The 15,343-nt window shown below is 45.2% G+C and overlaps 1 protein-coding gene across 1 annotated transcript; it reads left to right on the top strand.

Annotated features, from left to right (window-relative positions):
* The first annotated feature begins 1,317 nt into the window (after positions 1–1,317).
* On the top strand, positions 1,318–12,535 carry LOC142764797 (uncharacterized). The gene is made up of 3 exons (XM_075865330.1): positions 1,318–2,158; positions 9,693–9,931; positions 12,081–12,535. The coding sequence occupies exons 1-3, from the start codon at positions 1,349–1,351 to the stop codon at positions 12,448–12,450; spliced, it is 1,419 nt and encodes a 472-aa protein (XP_075721445.1). The 5' UTR covers positions 1,318–1,348; the 3' UTR covers positions 12,451–12,535.
* The last annotated feature ends 2,808 nt before the right edge of the window (positions 12,536–15,343 follow it).

Here is a 15,343-nt window from a genome sequence, read left to right as displayed (position 1 = left end):
GATGAATATATGATGAAAAGATGCGTGATGGCGGTACTTGCAGTGTTCACTAGATGGACGAATGGACATCCGGATGGACAGACATACAGATAAACGGATAAAGGGATGGACGGACAGACATATATAGAGACAGACAGATCGGACGGACACATAGACACACAGACATATGGGCAGACATACGAACGGACGAATGGACAGATGGGCAGATGGACGGGTCTAAAAACAGACAGACAGACAGACAGACAGACAGACAGACAGACAGACAGACAGACAGACAGACAGACAGACAGACAAGCAGGCGGGCGGGCAGGCAGGCAGGCAGGCAGACAGACAAGCAGGCGGGCGGGCAGGCAGGCAGGCAGGCAGACAGAGAGACAGACAGACAGACAGACAGACAGACAGACAGACAGACAGACAGACAGACAAGTGGACCGTTTCCTGGCTGGGCGCCGCTCAAGGCGATGGCAGAAGTCGGTAAAGGGAAATGTCTGACAGCAACGGTACCCTCTCTCGGTTCAAGAAAGGCATTCGCATTTCTTCACGAATCCCTTCGGAGAAATAGGACTCTTTTCGCGCTCCCACAGTACAGTAACAAATAGTCTAAATCGTTAGAAACTTTTTCTGAGCAAACTCTAAACTGTTAATTATTTAACACCTATTAATTCCGAGACTGCCTATCGCTCTTCAATGTTTTTTCTTCCTTTCTTTCTGTTTTGTTTGTTTTTTTCTGTGCCAGTACAGAATTCTGGTTCACTGTACTCTTATCTGAGTGCGTATAGCGCTCCAAAGCCTTTATAATTTTTTACACCTCTCTTAGAGATTCCTCAAGAAGCAACTGCTTCGTATAAGGGCTATGTTTGTGCAATATTAGTGCTCATTCAATTTATTCTTTTGACACGCTAAGTACACAACTTGTTTTTACTATTCGTATTCACCGGGGATAGAGAAAGAGCGAGATATTTCGAGCTTAGAATCAATTGAACATTATCCGTAATAAATGTGGCTTCTTTAAACTTCATTTTAAAGCGTACTGTTGCATATGACGATATTTCTGAAGGCACTACAACGTCCGACGACACGAGCGACATGCCACATCTTGCCAGACATGTGGACAGTATGATTTTTTTTCGTATTTTGAAAAGTTACTACAGTTATTTGAAAGGAAACGAATCAGTGTTTCTTTCCACTGCCTATACCCTAATTCTTTTACATTAAACGGCGGCTACTTGCCCAATCCCCCACAAAGGGTGGGATCAGAGGAAGTAATGATCCCCCACAGTGGGTGTGAGCCACAGTTGAAACGGAACAAGACCAAGGTCAGCCATTATTCTAACGGCTCAAATACAAGATGGTCGGGTCTTCAAAAAAACAGAAGTCCTCTCTGCGAGCTTCCTCTCAAAAGTCCAGAGAGCGACACGTCTCCTTCGCCGTGCCCAGTGTTGGTGAGAACACCACACACACGGATGAAGAAGCTGCGGCACCAGGTCTCCAGCCTCCCACCTCCTTTCCACCTGCCACACAGCAACCTTGCGGAGCCGAAGCCACCCCGGGAAACCACAACACCTTGTACTACGGACCCACTGGCGCGCCGATGCGTTCGTCTACGACCGCCTTATTTGAAAGTTGGAGTCATGACCCGTTCGCGGAACGCACAACGATGGCGCATGGTACATACTGCGTATGGCCAACGCCACTTGGCAGCAGGTGGCCCCAGACCATCCGGCCCTTCGTGCCACCGGAGGTTGTCTCGGAAGTGTCAGTAGACGACGACGACGTCGATGCAAAAGCAGCGCGTACGACGCTGCGCAACATCTGCATCGCGTCGTCCACGGCAGCGATCCTTGCCGTTTTCCTCGTTCTAGTCTTGGTGGCGGAGTTCTCGCTTCCGCACATCGATATCGGAACGTCGGAGATACCCCGGGTGGTGGACAGGTTCCACTCTGGTGACCCAGGCATTGCAGCTTCGTTGAAGCACATCAACACTCCGGAGGCAACAAGGACTGCGGCCAGGCCTCCGACACCGAGTACATCCAGACCACGGAGGGTAACGAATCGCCAGCGTGCGTTTCCTACCGTACCGAAGAGAACCGCAACCAGAACGACGAGAGGGATGACCAAGGAAAAGACGAGCACGCGGCGCCCTGGTATGAACAAAACGGTAAGATGCCCCATAGTGCCTACGTTTAGGCAAAAATATAGATTGTGGTCTTTCTTCTGCTATTGGGAACCCTTCTATTCTTTTATATGCGAAGCATTTCTTAGCGAACTTCGGTGACGTTGAGTGTATCTACCTATCTACAGGCCACACAATATGACTACAGGCCACAGTGGCTGTTTCACTAGATCCACACATGCTGAATCTCGTATTACGTGACGTCAATGGATGACGAAGGTATGTGACTGGTGCAAACATGATAATCAGGAGATGCATGTCATGTGAGAACATGGCTACATGCCACAGTCAAGGCGCCAATACATTTCGACGTGTCGCTGTGCGCGTTCTCGCCGGCGTTCACTTCGATGCGTCACGCCGGCGTTGCGACGCCAGGCGCTGGTTCTGCCTGGTACTTGCAAAATAATGTTGTTTCTGTCTCTCTTCCATATACTCGCAGGCGCGTGCGCGCTGCGTTGCTTTGACGCATGCGGCTATGAGCGCGTCCGGCGCCCCTCTGTCACGAAAGGAGGGAGATGCAGTGTTGTCTGGGTAACGCATCAGCGCGAAATGCAGCATGTCGCCTTTCACACCAGTTGCTGTTGGGCCGCGCCGACGAACGCTGGTCGCACCTGTCGCGCTTGGCGTCAGACTACTTAGAGGTGGCGTTTTGCTAACGTAGCGTCGCTGTACCCAGCGTGCGCGCGCGTCACCGCTACATTGGAGTATATTGGGCCTATCATGATGCGCTCGCGGCAGTTTCCCTAGCTCCATATATACCAAATTCAGTGTGAAGGGACGTCAATGGATGCCGAAATTATATGACTGGTGCAAACATAATCCTGACACGCGTGTCATGTGTGAACATGGCAACATATCATGCTCATAGCATGCTCGCGGTCGTTTCGCTACGCCACCTATGCTAAATTTGGTATCACGTGACGTGAATATATGACGAAGGTAAACGACGTCCATACTTAAACGCTGTCGCCGGGCTGGTATTCCATGAAGGCTCATCGAAGATTGTAACGGCGACTGCCTGTCGTCTGCTGATCCTCTATGCGCAGGCGGGTTTGTTGACGAGCTTCTTCAGCGTGCTGCAGGTAGACGGAGACGCCAAGGTTTTGCTCGTCAGTGACGTTTGCCAGCATGGCGTCGATCGTCCTAGCCGGGTTCTTTAAAAACATAGACCAAATTGTAGGAAGCCATCTTCTTTGTCCTCTCCTGCACTGCCGTGTTGTATTAGAAGTTCATGTACGGAAGAATGGCACCCCACGTTTAGTGTTGGACGTGGACGTGCATGGCCAGCATGTCGGCGATGGTCTTGTTTAGCCTCTCTCTGAGGCCATTGCTCTGTGGGTAGTCCGCTGTCGTCTGGCAAAGGCTTGTGCGGCTGTATGCTAAAATAAAGTAAAAAAATAGGCTACTTATAACACAATTACCACGATCAGTGGACGAAACGGTACAAAAAAACAAAAGAAAGTGCATGACACAAGCCATGTCTGACAGCAGAAAGTTTATATACAAATACGAAGGCATGAAAATATCAACAACCCCCGCCAAACACCAACCATTTACAAACGCCTCAAGTTCTTTTCCACGGCATCCATGACCAAAGGAAGCACGCTATCTCTCTGAAAGGTAAACCGTCTACGCAGCTTTCCCTCCATTGCCGGCTGCGGTGCTGAGTTGAACAAAACAAAATCACTGTGGTGATACGGCAGAGAGTCCGGCACACCCGTGAAATTGCTGAAGCGTATGAAATCATAAAAACAAGAGGCGGGTGCGTGAGCCAACCTTCGATCGCTCTCACAGATGCCAAGATTTCGTATCTACAGCATATTTGATTAAGTGATTGATGGGGGGTGTCAAGCTTTTTTCAGCCTTCATGTTTGCATTTGTGTGACACGTTTTTTTCATTAAACTTTCAGCGGTTAGGCAGCGCTTGTATCGTGTACTTTCTTCTGAGCCGTAGTAGTACTAAGCGGGACGCCCGGGGATCGAATGTTCAGGCTGCCGTTTGAGGCACGACCCTCCAGAGAGCATTTTTCAGTTACGGTCAAACCAATTCATAATCATATCTTTTTCGTGAATACATTCTTTACGTATAACAGTGAGAACCTACTGTACCATGAACTTCACTATTTTTGTATAGTAAAATAATACGCTTACAGCAATGCACAGATGCTGCACTACTGGTTGTAACAGTGAATTCTGGCCGCACGATGTCGGATTCGTAAGTCAGTGGCTACGGCAATACATTTGTTTTCGGAAGTAGACGTCGGTAATGGTCCCAGTATGTCTATGCCGGTTTACTGGAAAGGCAACTGAAGTGGCTCGATGGGATGCAGAAGCCCAGCTGGCCTATTATGTGGTGTCTTCCGTCACTGAGAGTCTCGCACGTTTTTACGTTGTGGGTTACGTTGGCAATGAGGTTGACCTAACCCACACTTCTTACGTGGAATTGAGGCGGAGCAATAGTACTTTTCTTTTATCGTCGCTAACGTACGGTAACTCCAAAATTTGCAGCTTCCGGGACATCATGCAGAGCATCTAGAACTTCTAGACGTAACGCCAACGGTACTACGTTGAGGTAGTTGGCTCGATTGGGCGAGACGTTTTTCTTGAAGAAAATTCCGTTCCGCTACGAAAACGATGCCAGTGCAATTTAATATCATTGGAACAATAGCAGCTTTGCCCTCGAGGTATTAGGCCGCATCTACTTCGACGAATCACGCCCTTCAACCAGCTTTCGACGTTAATCTGAGCTTTCTGCCTCACAAACAAGAACACCTCAGGAGCCTGCTCCTGAAAATCAATGACAGACTTTTGTCGTCGTTCAGAATTCGACAGACCCCTACTGCAAAAAACATCGAGTCGTAAATTAAGTAAGTGTCAGGTCACTCTGTCAGAGCCCATACAGAGTTTTGTCGCGGGAACGCAAGGCCATAAAGAAACAAGTTGACGAAACGCTACGCGATGACATCAACATGCCTTCAAAGAATCCATGAGAGTCACTGGTGATGTTAGTGAAGAAGGAGGATGTAACTCTGCACATGTGCGTCGAGTATCGTCACCTGACCAAAATACGAAGGACGTGTGCCCGCACCTCCACTAGATGTCACGGGTTCGTTACGGCAACAAAGAGAACTGACCGCAGGTCGTTAATTAAACTGCTTACTTTGCCTGATGTACGGTGAGTCAATGAAAAGTCAGGTTACAGCGGCACAAGCTGGCACTGACAGCGGTGAACAGAGCGTCGGTCGTCGATCAACTGACAAGTGGCGAAGCCCGTTGGCAATTATACATCTGTCATCAAATATTCCAGAGTTATCGCTGGTGGCCACGTAAATTTAAGAATAATCTGTAACGTTTGCGTTGCGCGCTTCTTGACAAATAATCTACTACTTTCTCGAACCGTCACTAACACTGAAGGTGCGGTTTGTGCCGAACATTACTTGTGTATTTGGGCGATAACAAAACTTTAAGAAGGAATTATTCAATGTATGAATGTTTCAAGCACAGACATATGTAGAGCTTTATGTGTTTTTAACACCAGTTGTTCGCTCTTGCACAAAGATGCCAACAGGAATATGAGTATTAGCAACAGCAAAAGCGATAAGCTGATATGAAGCTCTGGTGCTTTCGAGTATAGTCGCCCCTGGACACAGCTGCATAAATCAACTCCAGCGCATGGCGGCCGACTGCAATTCAAGTTAAACCACCGTGACGGCTCTATCAAAAGAGTACACATGTAAGCTTTATAAAATCAGATATTCAGAGCTTCAACTACAACTGAGGTTTCAACAGATTTCACGAACGTCAGGGTCTCATTGAAGCACAGTTCCGAGACATGGTGTGGCTCGGTGGTAGAATGCTTGATATCTCCGCAGTACAGTTCAGCTCAATTTTCACTAGAACTCTGACATTTATTCTTTGCATTGGTCGGGTCAACGTTGCCGATGTGCGTTTTTTTAACGCTCACACGTCAAAACTTCTCATGTGTGCTCTCGTCGTTCCTGGGTAGATACAAAGCTTCAATCACCTGTGGCACATGCCCACTTAACAGCGGAAAATACCCGCTCACGGGAATGTGACGCCGTCTGGCGAGAAGTGTTTCACGGCGTACGCGATGGAATCGTCTTATTATTGATCTGTTGACCAGCGCGTTATATTTGTCACATCATCTTACCGCCCCATACTAATTTTGGTTCTCACCATGCTAAGAGGTTGACCGTGAGAGCACTGATTCGTAAGCAGCAGGATAGATAGATAGATAGATAGATAGATAGATAGATAGATAGATAGATAGATAGATAGATAGATAGATAGATAGATAGATAGATAGATAGATAGATAGATAGATAGATAGATAGATAGATAGATAGATAGATAGATAGATAGATAGGCAGACAGACAGACAGACAGACAGACAGACAGACAGACAGACAGACAGACAGACAGACAGACAGACAGACAGACAGATAGATAGATAGATAGATAGATAGATAGATAGATAGATAGATAGATAGATAGATAGATAGATAGATAGATAGATAGATAGATAGATAGATAGATAGATACCGAGATAGACGGCAATAGTGATTGCAAGATGCAAGGAAATGCTTCGCAACCAGGGGATATCTTGTTACCCCTCATGCCGAGTCATCTTTGCCACTAATAACGCTTTCTCTAACACGTTCTATCTCTTTCGCGCAATCGTCGAATCGATTGAAAATATTTATTTCAAAACAAGAGAGAGGTGCCGGTCTTGAGAGGCTCCTCAACAAGTACAGTCCCTATTCCGGGATCCCATTGGTAACAGCCGCAAGCTTAGCCCTCCGGACCAGGGCTCTTTGAGCCTGGAGGTCCAAGCAGCCGAGCAGGACCACCTCCCAGTGCTCCCGGTTTGGGTGAGGGTTGGGAGGAAGAGCATAGTGGAGCTTGAAAGCCAAAACAATGTGGTATGTGTCAGCCACCTACCCAGTGTGAAGTAAAAGTAGAGATGTTGCGGCATTTCTGGGCACAATAATGTATTGGTGAATAGTCTCATCAAGATGCGTTCATTATGCTTTCCAGCCCCTTTGCGTAAGGTAGGTATTGATAATGCCTATCCTTGTAATAGAGCCTATTATATTTGAATGTGAGCATATATCCGCCTTCGGGTTTAAGGTACCCGAGGTCAAAGCGGGACGCCCGGGAATCGAATGCTCTGGCTGCCATTTGAGACGTGACTCTCCAAAGAGCATTTTCAGTTACGGTCAAACGAGTTCATAATCATATGGTTTGCGTGACTACATTCTTTATGTATCACAATGAGAACCTGCTGTACCATTAACTTTAGTATTTTCGTAAAGTGAAATAATCCGCTTACAGCAATGCACAATATCTGCACTACTGGTTGTAACAGTGAATTTCGGCTGCAAGATGTCGGGTTCGAAAGGTAGTAGAGCACAAAACGCTTCAAAAGAACGACGAAAAGGCTAAATCCCAACAGTCTAATCACCAAGCACACTTTTGACGTGCCAAAGTGTCCCTTCAAATTTGCAGTTTTTTTTCACAGCAAACCTAATGCAGCAATGCGGCAAATTCAACTTTTAAAATCTGTTCCATCGCGGGGGTAGTGGTGGCTTCAGTTCAAACATGCAGTTTAAATGAAAAAACACCACCAATACACTGAATACAAAAAATTAACAAGTGAAAGCCGAAACCTGTGGCCCCAGTGTTTAGCAGCAGGTTCAACCCGAAGATGCACTGAAGCCTTTCACAATTATTGGCTGTATGTTCGTGCTTCTTAATGAGGCTAGGCACAGGTATGGCTTGAGTTTCCTACAGTGATTATTTCACATGACGCACAACGTGCCTAGCACAATAACGGTGATGGAAGATTGTAATGAGTGGTTCAATAGGTTCCAAATTGGTAAATCACAGTGGTTTCTCTCGAACCACCGGTGATCTCAAACGTCGCAGCCGAAGCCAAAGTTCCACTGGAGAAATTCCGCCGAAAGTGGGCTTTCCCTCCGGCCCACCAAACGTGCTACCGCAACGCTGTTGTGCCCAAAACACCACCTATTCGGCGAGCGTTGTTTTAAGCGTTTCACATTGCGAGATGGCTCGGCTGCGTGGTTTGCAGGAATCGTTCCGACACCTGCATTTCCGTTCGTGATTTAGTGTGGCTTTGAAGGCTGCCGCATATGCGGTACGCATTTGCTGCTGGCACTTGGCCTCCCAGGCCTGTTTGTGTGCTCGGCTGCACCATTACACGCTGATTGGGAGTTCGTTTACGTTTCATGTGTCCGCGCTCTTCGAGTTGTCAGTGGCTTACCCAGCTACAAGCTCTCAGTAAAAACTGGCGCACGCGTGGTCGGCACCATGCCTGCGACCCGATAAATGACGTCACTCACAGTGCAGCCAATGGCGCCGTGCGCGCTTAGGTATGACGCTGAGAATGACGTAGCTGATAGTACATCCAATGGAGACAACTTCTGACACCGATGCCGAATGTTTTTTGTTTCGTTTTTCATAGTCATATACAGCTGTCGTTGTAAACCTTAAGGCTTCGAAGACTTTCAGTGCCCGAAGCTTCGAACGCGTGCTTAGAAAAAGTGCTTTTTGAGTACATTGTACTCAACTATGGTAGAGCTGTTTGCTGTCCCCATACAACAGGACGCAGATGGCAATAATACACAACATCCTCCTGGATTATTATCATACTCTATGTGGCTAGAAGGCATTCTAAACTTTAAACAAGCCCGACAAATAGACAGCTTTGTCATCCTTATCACAGTCTGTTGGCGTATCCTATCTGATGTTATAGTTTTCTTGCGACAGCCTGTCATCCCACTACTTAGTTTTCTTGTTCGCGCAATTCATTCGTAGCAGATATCTGTTCTATGAACTTTTTGTGGCACTTCAGTCTCGTTATAAGTGGTTTCAGCTGTAGGTACTTGGCAGGCAAAAACTTACAAAGAACAGAAATAGGTAATTTTCCCATCTTTCCTAAAGACGAAAGTCTTTGTCCGCATACTTGAACACAGAAGTTCTGGTCCATCTTTCTCACTGCCTGCCTGCCTGCCTGCCTGCCTGCCTGCCTGCCTGCCTGCCTGCCTGCCTGCCTGCCTGTCTGTCTGTCTGTCCATCCGTGCGTCTGTCTGTCTGTCTGTCTGTCTGTCCGTCTGTCTGTCTGTCCGTCGCAAGATTTAGCTACCCACCATAAATTGAAGAGTTGCTGAACGCCCAGTGATCCTGAACAGGTGACTGGGGTCATACTTGCGAGCATTGCTGATCAACAAGAAGTTATTAGGCAAATCATAAGCCCAACATCAATACATATTAATTTGTGTCATCTTCTAGAAAATACATAGACGCGTAATTCTAAAGAGCCTAGTGTTTCTTTCAGGGCACTGAAGATGCGACGCCATGCACAAAAAATACGTCTGGAAGCAGCCAGTCGTCATTTGACGTCGTTTGCAGTGAAGCACTCAGATACGTGGCCAATTTTCTTCTTAGTGTCCAATGTTGCTGCCGCTTTTTTCGACAGCTTCCGCACGAGTGCAGTAGCCACTTCTACACCTACTGCACCTCTGCAGTGAGAGAGTTCTACTACAGCGCCTCGACGCACGCCTGCCGCTCCACGGAAGCAGACAGGGTACACCTATGCAACCTCGGCTCGAACCGCTTCCCGAACCTCGGGAGCTGCCTTGCTAGCTGCGTGCATGAGGGGAAAGGGAGTCCTCACGACCGCTGCTACGAGAAAGCCCTCTTCGGCACTTGTACCCGGTAGGCACTTGTAATTCACAAAGGGATAACTTTTCCCAGTTTTATGAAGTAACAGCGATTTCAAGAGCCACACGCTCGTAGTCCTCTGGCAAATATTTAGCTTCCTCCCAGGTCGTCATGGGATCCTCCACATGGTAATTCAGTGCGGGAAACTTCCAGTCGATTTTTTTACGGGAAGAAAGGCCAACCATTTCTGTTTGTTCCTTAAGGTCATGACATTGAGGGATGGCCAACAATAAGTGTAACTCACATTATGACAGGTGTGTTTAAACACCTTTACCGTGATTTCCTGCAAAGAAAGAAAGACATTGAGTCCCCATGGACAGCTCCTTTTCATACAAAACAGAATAATTGAAAACACTCAGTGATTCTTCATTAGCATAGTGCCGCAAGCTATATCCTTATCATTTAGCCGGTAGTCCTCTCCAAGGCGAAGTGAAACATGTAGCTTCATTGTTTGATAATTTTTCTGTGGGCAGTGTGACCTAGACTGAGGACTAAAAGTAACGTACACAAACAAGCGCTGTTTTTTACTGACGTATTTCGCCATAAGACACCTCAGTCGTACATCAGAGCGACAAAATAAATTTATTGCTGTTTATACACGACGACAACTTCTGTGGCAGCACAGTCAATGCTATGACACCCAAGCACGGCCTTTTTAACTACGGATGTGAAAGCAGTCCACGAGTGCTAACAATTGAATGCTTCGTAGCACGATGGAAAATATAAAACAAACGATGTAAATATCATGTTGAAGATTCTTCGCATTAAAGATAGGAATCATCACCCGCATATGTTTTTATTGTTTTTTGTGTTTTTTAGACTGTTTCCAGTTTTTCGGTTTTTTGGTGCCATTTCGCTTTTTCTCTGCATGCCCCGGTAAAGAACGATGGCGTCGCTCGGTTGTAGCAAGTTCACATTGAAGCTTGTGAGCGCGCATCAGTGAGTGTTCAATAGGTGACCTGTATTCATAGAGCAGGGAGAAACGATGACAGTGGTGAGTCGTAAAATATTTTGCTTCTCGTGCATGCAATCAGCGAGAAGTTGTGTCCCAGTAATAAATTTAGCGAAAGTGGTGGGACTCTAATCGCAATAGTTGCCTTGTAAGTGACACCGGCGACCTACCAGTCTTCAGCAACACCAGCTGTTTGGAAGAAAAAAGTGTTATTGGAAACTGTACGTAAAACCAATGACCATTTTTTCTAAATTGCGTTGCACACGTGGTCGGTGTTTCAGCTGCTTAATTTTTCTCACACAATAACGCTGAAGACCGCGAGCCGTAATACCGCTCCCGTCGTCGTCTACAGAGGGAGTCGTTTGACTTTGCAAAAACAGCGTTCTTGGCCGAGTAAAGATTGCGGTTCACCCGCTTGGATATACGAACGTCAGACACCCGCTCATGACCGATCGGTGCAAAGATTCCTGCTTCCCCTTGTTGCCTTCGCGTCCCCTAAAGAATAAGGCGAGCGTCTGTACAAAGTTCTTGCGTCTCTAAAGGAAGAAAAACAATGATGCTGACTAAGTATGCTATAGAATTTGGGAAATGGCTTTTTGGTTTTGCGTTTTTTTCAATCATCCGCTACTTTTTTTTCTGAAGTAAATCTCAGCATTTCAAAGAGCCGTCCTGTTCGTTCCCATAAAAATTAACATTTTATACTATTCCTCCCAAATAAATGTAAGATTTATTGTATGGTGGTCGCACGATAAAATCCAGGTTTGACACGCTTGTGAATCTGAAACCGAAATCACATGAAAACCGACTACTTATCGTAGTAACACATCTGCACAGGCTGCGCCCACGTAGCTTTGGCTGTGCTGCCACAAAACGTTAAAAAGTTGTCGCCGAGTGTAGTTGAATTAGCGTTGCTCGGGCTGAATAATACTGTGGATTCTCAAGTAAAGTAAACCATCAACGTTCACGTTCAACTCGTCAAAACGAGTTTTTTTTAAGAACACCACAGCGGCGTCAGCAATTGTCCTTGCTTTCCATTACTGGCTCCTTTCGCTGTTGACCCTAAAAGCAGCTTTATTGCATCTTATACTAAAATTACTGAAATAGATGGCTCAACTTCTATGATACTACAGCCTTTCACAAGGCGACTACATATCATGAGCGCTCACAAATACCAGCTCACTTACTCTGCAGGCAAGATGTTGCGGAAACGTGGTGGTACTACAATGGCTCCGCGTGCACAGCATGGAACTTCTCACACAGCAAGTGCCCTTCCACGGGCCGTGGTGTCTACCACTCTCGCTGGCAGTGCGAAAGGGCTTGCCTTCCGCTTGAACACCGTCGTAACGCTTCGGTCAGTGCGCAGCGCCCGTGCCACTCGCCTGTTGCAGTCACGTGTACGCTACAACAACTTAAGTACCCATACTTCGCCGATATGCGAGCTCAGGGCAGCGTGCGATGCGTCAAGGCCTCCAGCCACACGCTGAGACACAGACGCTGCCTCATTGGATCAAACCGTTTCGACACGATGGCTAGTTGCGAAAAGACCTGCGTACACTTGTGATGGCAGCCCTTCTTCGAGCAACCACGTACACGTCACGTGGACTGCGACAGTGTTGCGTTATGGAATAAACTTCACCACCCGACAACGCTGTACTTTCCTTAGCGTTGGCAGTGTACAGCGCTCACCTTGTAAACTCGAAAGTCTTAGATGTCTTGTCAAGCATAGAAATTGATTCAGATGGGTGCGTGGGAGCAAAAGTACATCCACTTTGAACAGAGGTCTCAAACTTTGATGAGCCTGAGGGCAACAGCCAGAATTAGTCTCCCAAAATGCGGGTGAAGAATAGGTTTGAATATCCGTAAGCGAAAAGGTTGCACCAAATGTCACCTAACATTAGTCAGGAAAGAAGTTGAAATTTTAAGGGCTCGCATTCCTTTGCTAGACACAATCATAACGAGAACTAAGGCAATATTGCCAACGAAAGTATAGGGGATGCTATTAGAAGCAACTGTAACAAACGCTGAGAAAACATTACACCATCTCCCGCTAAACGCAACCATGAGTAGATGCGAAGCAGCGGGTGCTAATGATTACACTGGCGATAGCGTTGATCAATCAATCAATCAATCAATCGATCAATGTTTCTTTATTAGAACCAGAAATGTACATTGTGAGTAAGTATCCAGGAGTAGATCCCAAGGTAGTAAACCGCAGGCAGGACGTCCTAAGTTAACACAATGAAAAAGCTAAAATGCGAATAACGAAACAGCAAGTCACAGAACATTTCGAACTCTTTTTTTTACAAACAAAGCAAGATATAGAAAATTAACAAAATTCAGCAGTCATACGTTTAATAGAGACGTTTTTCAATTTTTTCCTAAAAAACATGAATGTACAATAAGTCTTTCACATCATGTGATAAAGAATTCCATAATGAAATTGATGAAGAAACAATGCTCAGTTTTCCATAATTAGTGCGAACTTTAAGTAATAACAGGTTATGGGCGACCACGAATCTAGTTTTATTGGAATTACTAAACAAGGCAATAGCAAATATGTCGATGGTGAGGGTGCAGTGGGAAATTTTGAACAACAATACAGACACATTATAAACGTACATTTGGGATATGGGTAATACGTCAAGCTGGCAAAAAAATCGCATGTGATGGCACTTGACGTGAAGCGAAAGTTTTGAGTCGCATTGCTTGTTTTTGCAGCACCTTCAGTGGCCAAATGTGCAATAAATATGAATTACCCCATGATGTAATGCAATAACTGAGATGACTATGTATGAATGAAAACTACAATGCCTTCAGAGTTTCGATGTTAAAACACATTCGTGACTTGACCAATACCCTGATACCGTATGAAATGTTTTTACAAACAGAATTGATATGTTGCTGAAATTTTATTATATACACTGGACCAATCTTCATCGGCATTCAGCATGCAGTACTTGTCTGAATCAAAGCGATACTTTTGACGTATTACGTTGCTACGACTAATGACCTGTTCAAAATATAGGAATACAGGAAAGTGATCAGTGATGCCATTTTAAATGACACCAGCATGACTGACGTCAGTATAACTCCTAAAATGACGTATGATCACCTAAAGAAATTACTACTGAGTTCACATAAAAGTAAGGAATGAAGGCTAGTTTTTGTTTGGTGAATAAAAAAGCATAAAACAGGTTTTAGAAGGTATAATTAACAAGCTATTATAGTTGCACCAGTCAACAAGACAATCAAGGTAAGCTTGAAGTCTTGACACGAGAGTCGCTAAATCCAAGTGATGAGAAAAGAAAATCGTGTCATCAGCGTAAAGTAAATAAGAAGAATAATTAAGGCAACGTGGTAAATCATTTATGAATGATAAAAATAATAACGGACCCAAAATTGAACCTTACGGAACATCTCTCGTAATGGGGTTGGGACTGGATGTAAAGTTGTCGACCGATACCACCTGAAACTTATTAGGAAAAAAGCTCTGTAATAGTGTTAATGCGGGACCAGTTATGCTATAGTACTGGAGTTTGCGAAATAGGATGAAATGATGAATACTGTCAAGTGCTTTAGTAAAGTCGACGAAGACTGATCCTGCGATGTTACCATTATCAATGAATGATCTGATTTTGTCAGTGAAACAAGCAATTGCAGTATCAGTGGAAATAACAGCCCTAAAACCAAACTGACAAGGAGAAAGTATGTTAAAGTTGCCTAAATATTTAGATATTCTTACTTCAATTAGTTTTTTCAAAATTTTATCCAGGAAGGGAAGGACAGATAAGGGCCAGTATTTGCACATGCTGAGGAGATCATCTTTTTTTAAATACTGGCACTACCTTCGCAACTTTTAATTTATCCGGGAAAACATCGTTCTTAAAAGAGTGGTTAAAAACGTGGCTTCATATAGGTGCTACAAGAGATCTTACAAGTTTATTGTGCTTTGGATGGATGTTGTCTAACCGAGCTCTGGTAGCTTTTAATCCTGAAATAATTGAGGAAATTTCAGAAGCACAAGTAGGCAAAAGAAACATCGACTGAGGACTGTGAGAAGACGGAGGTACACATTCTTAGGAGGAGGGGATTGCAAGGCTAGTGGAAAAGTGTACATTAAAGGCGTTGGCCACGTCACTGGCCGCAGTGAGGGTGACGTTGTCGACACAAATCGAGGTCACTTTTCTGCGCGGCACAGTGGAATTTAAAAATTCTTTTAAAAGCTGCCATTTTTCCCCTGAGTTATGTTCACAATTCTGTAGTTCCCGCACATGATAACTTTGTTTAACCTTTCTGAAAAGTGTAGCTAATGTGCTGGAGTAAGCTTTATAGCGTGATTTCAAGCATTAAATTAAAGGCTGACATTTCGTCTTTTCATATAAGTTCTCTTTTTTGCGAAGAGATCGTATCAGTGATTGTGATAACCAAGGGCACCAAGGGGAGAAGTAGCGTCT

Source organism: Rhipicephalus microplus, chromosome 6, assembly GCF_043290135.1.
Source record: "Rhipicephalus microplus isolate Deutch F79 chromosome 6, USDA_Rmic, whole genome shotgun sequence".
Lineage (NCBI taxonomy): Eukaryota > Metazoa > Arthropoda > Arachnida > Ixodida > Ixodidae > Rhipicephalus > Rhipicephalus microplus.
Note: the sequence above shows the minus strand (reverse complement) of the source record. Positions and strands in the feature narration are given on the sequence as shown.

Excerpts from the sequence above, each read along its gene's own strand:
- LOC142764797 (XM_075865330.1), top strand. The coding sequence starts at position 1,349 with ATGGTCGGGTCTTCAAAAAAACAGAAGTCCTCTCTGCGAGCTTCCTCT. Across the intron at positions 2,159-9,692 it reads GCCCTGGTATGAACAAAACG|CTTCCGCACGAGTGCAGTAG; the intron begins GTAAGATGCCCC and ends TTTTTTCGACAG. Across the intron at positions 9,932-12,080 it reads CTCTTCGGCACTTGTACCCG|GCAAGATGTTGCGGAAACGT; the intron begins GTAGGCACTTGT and ends CTTACTCTGCAG.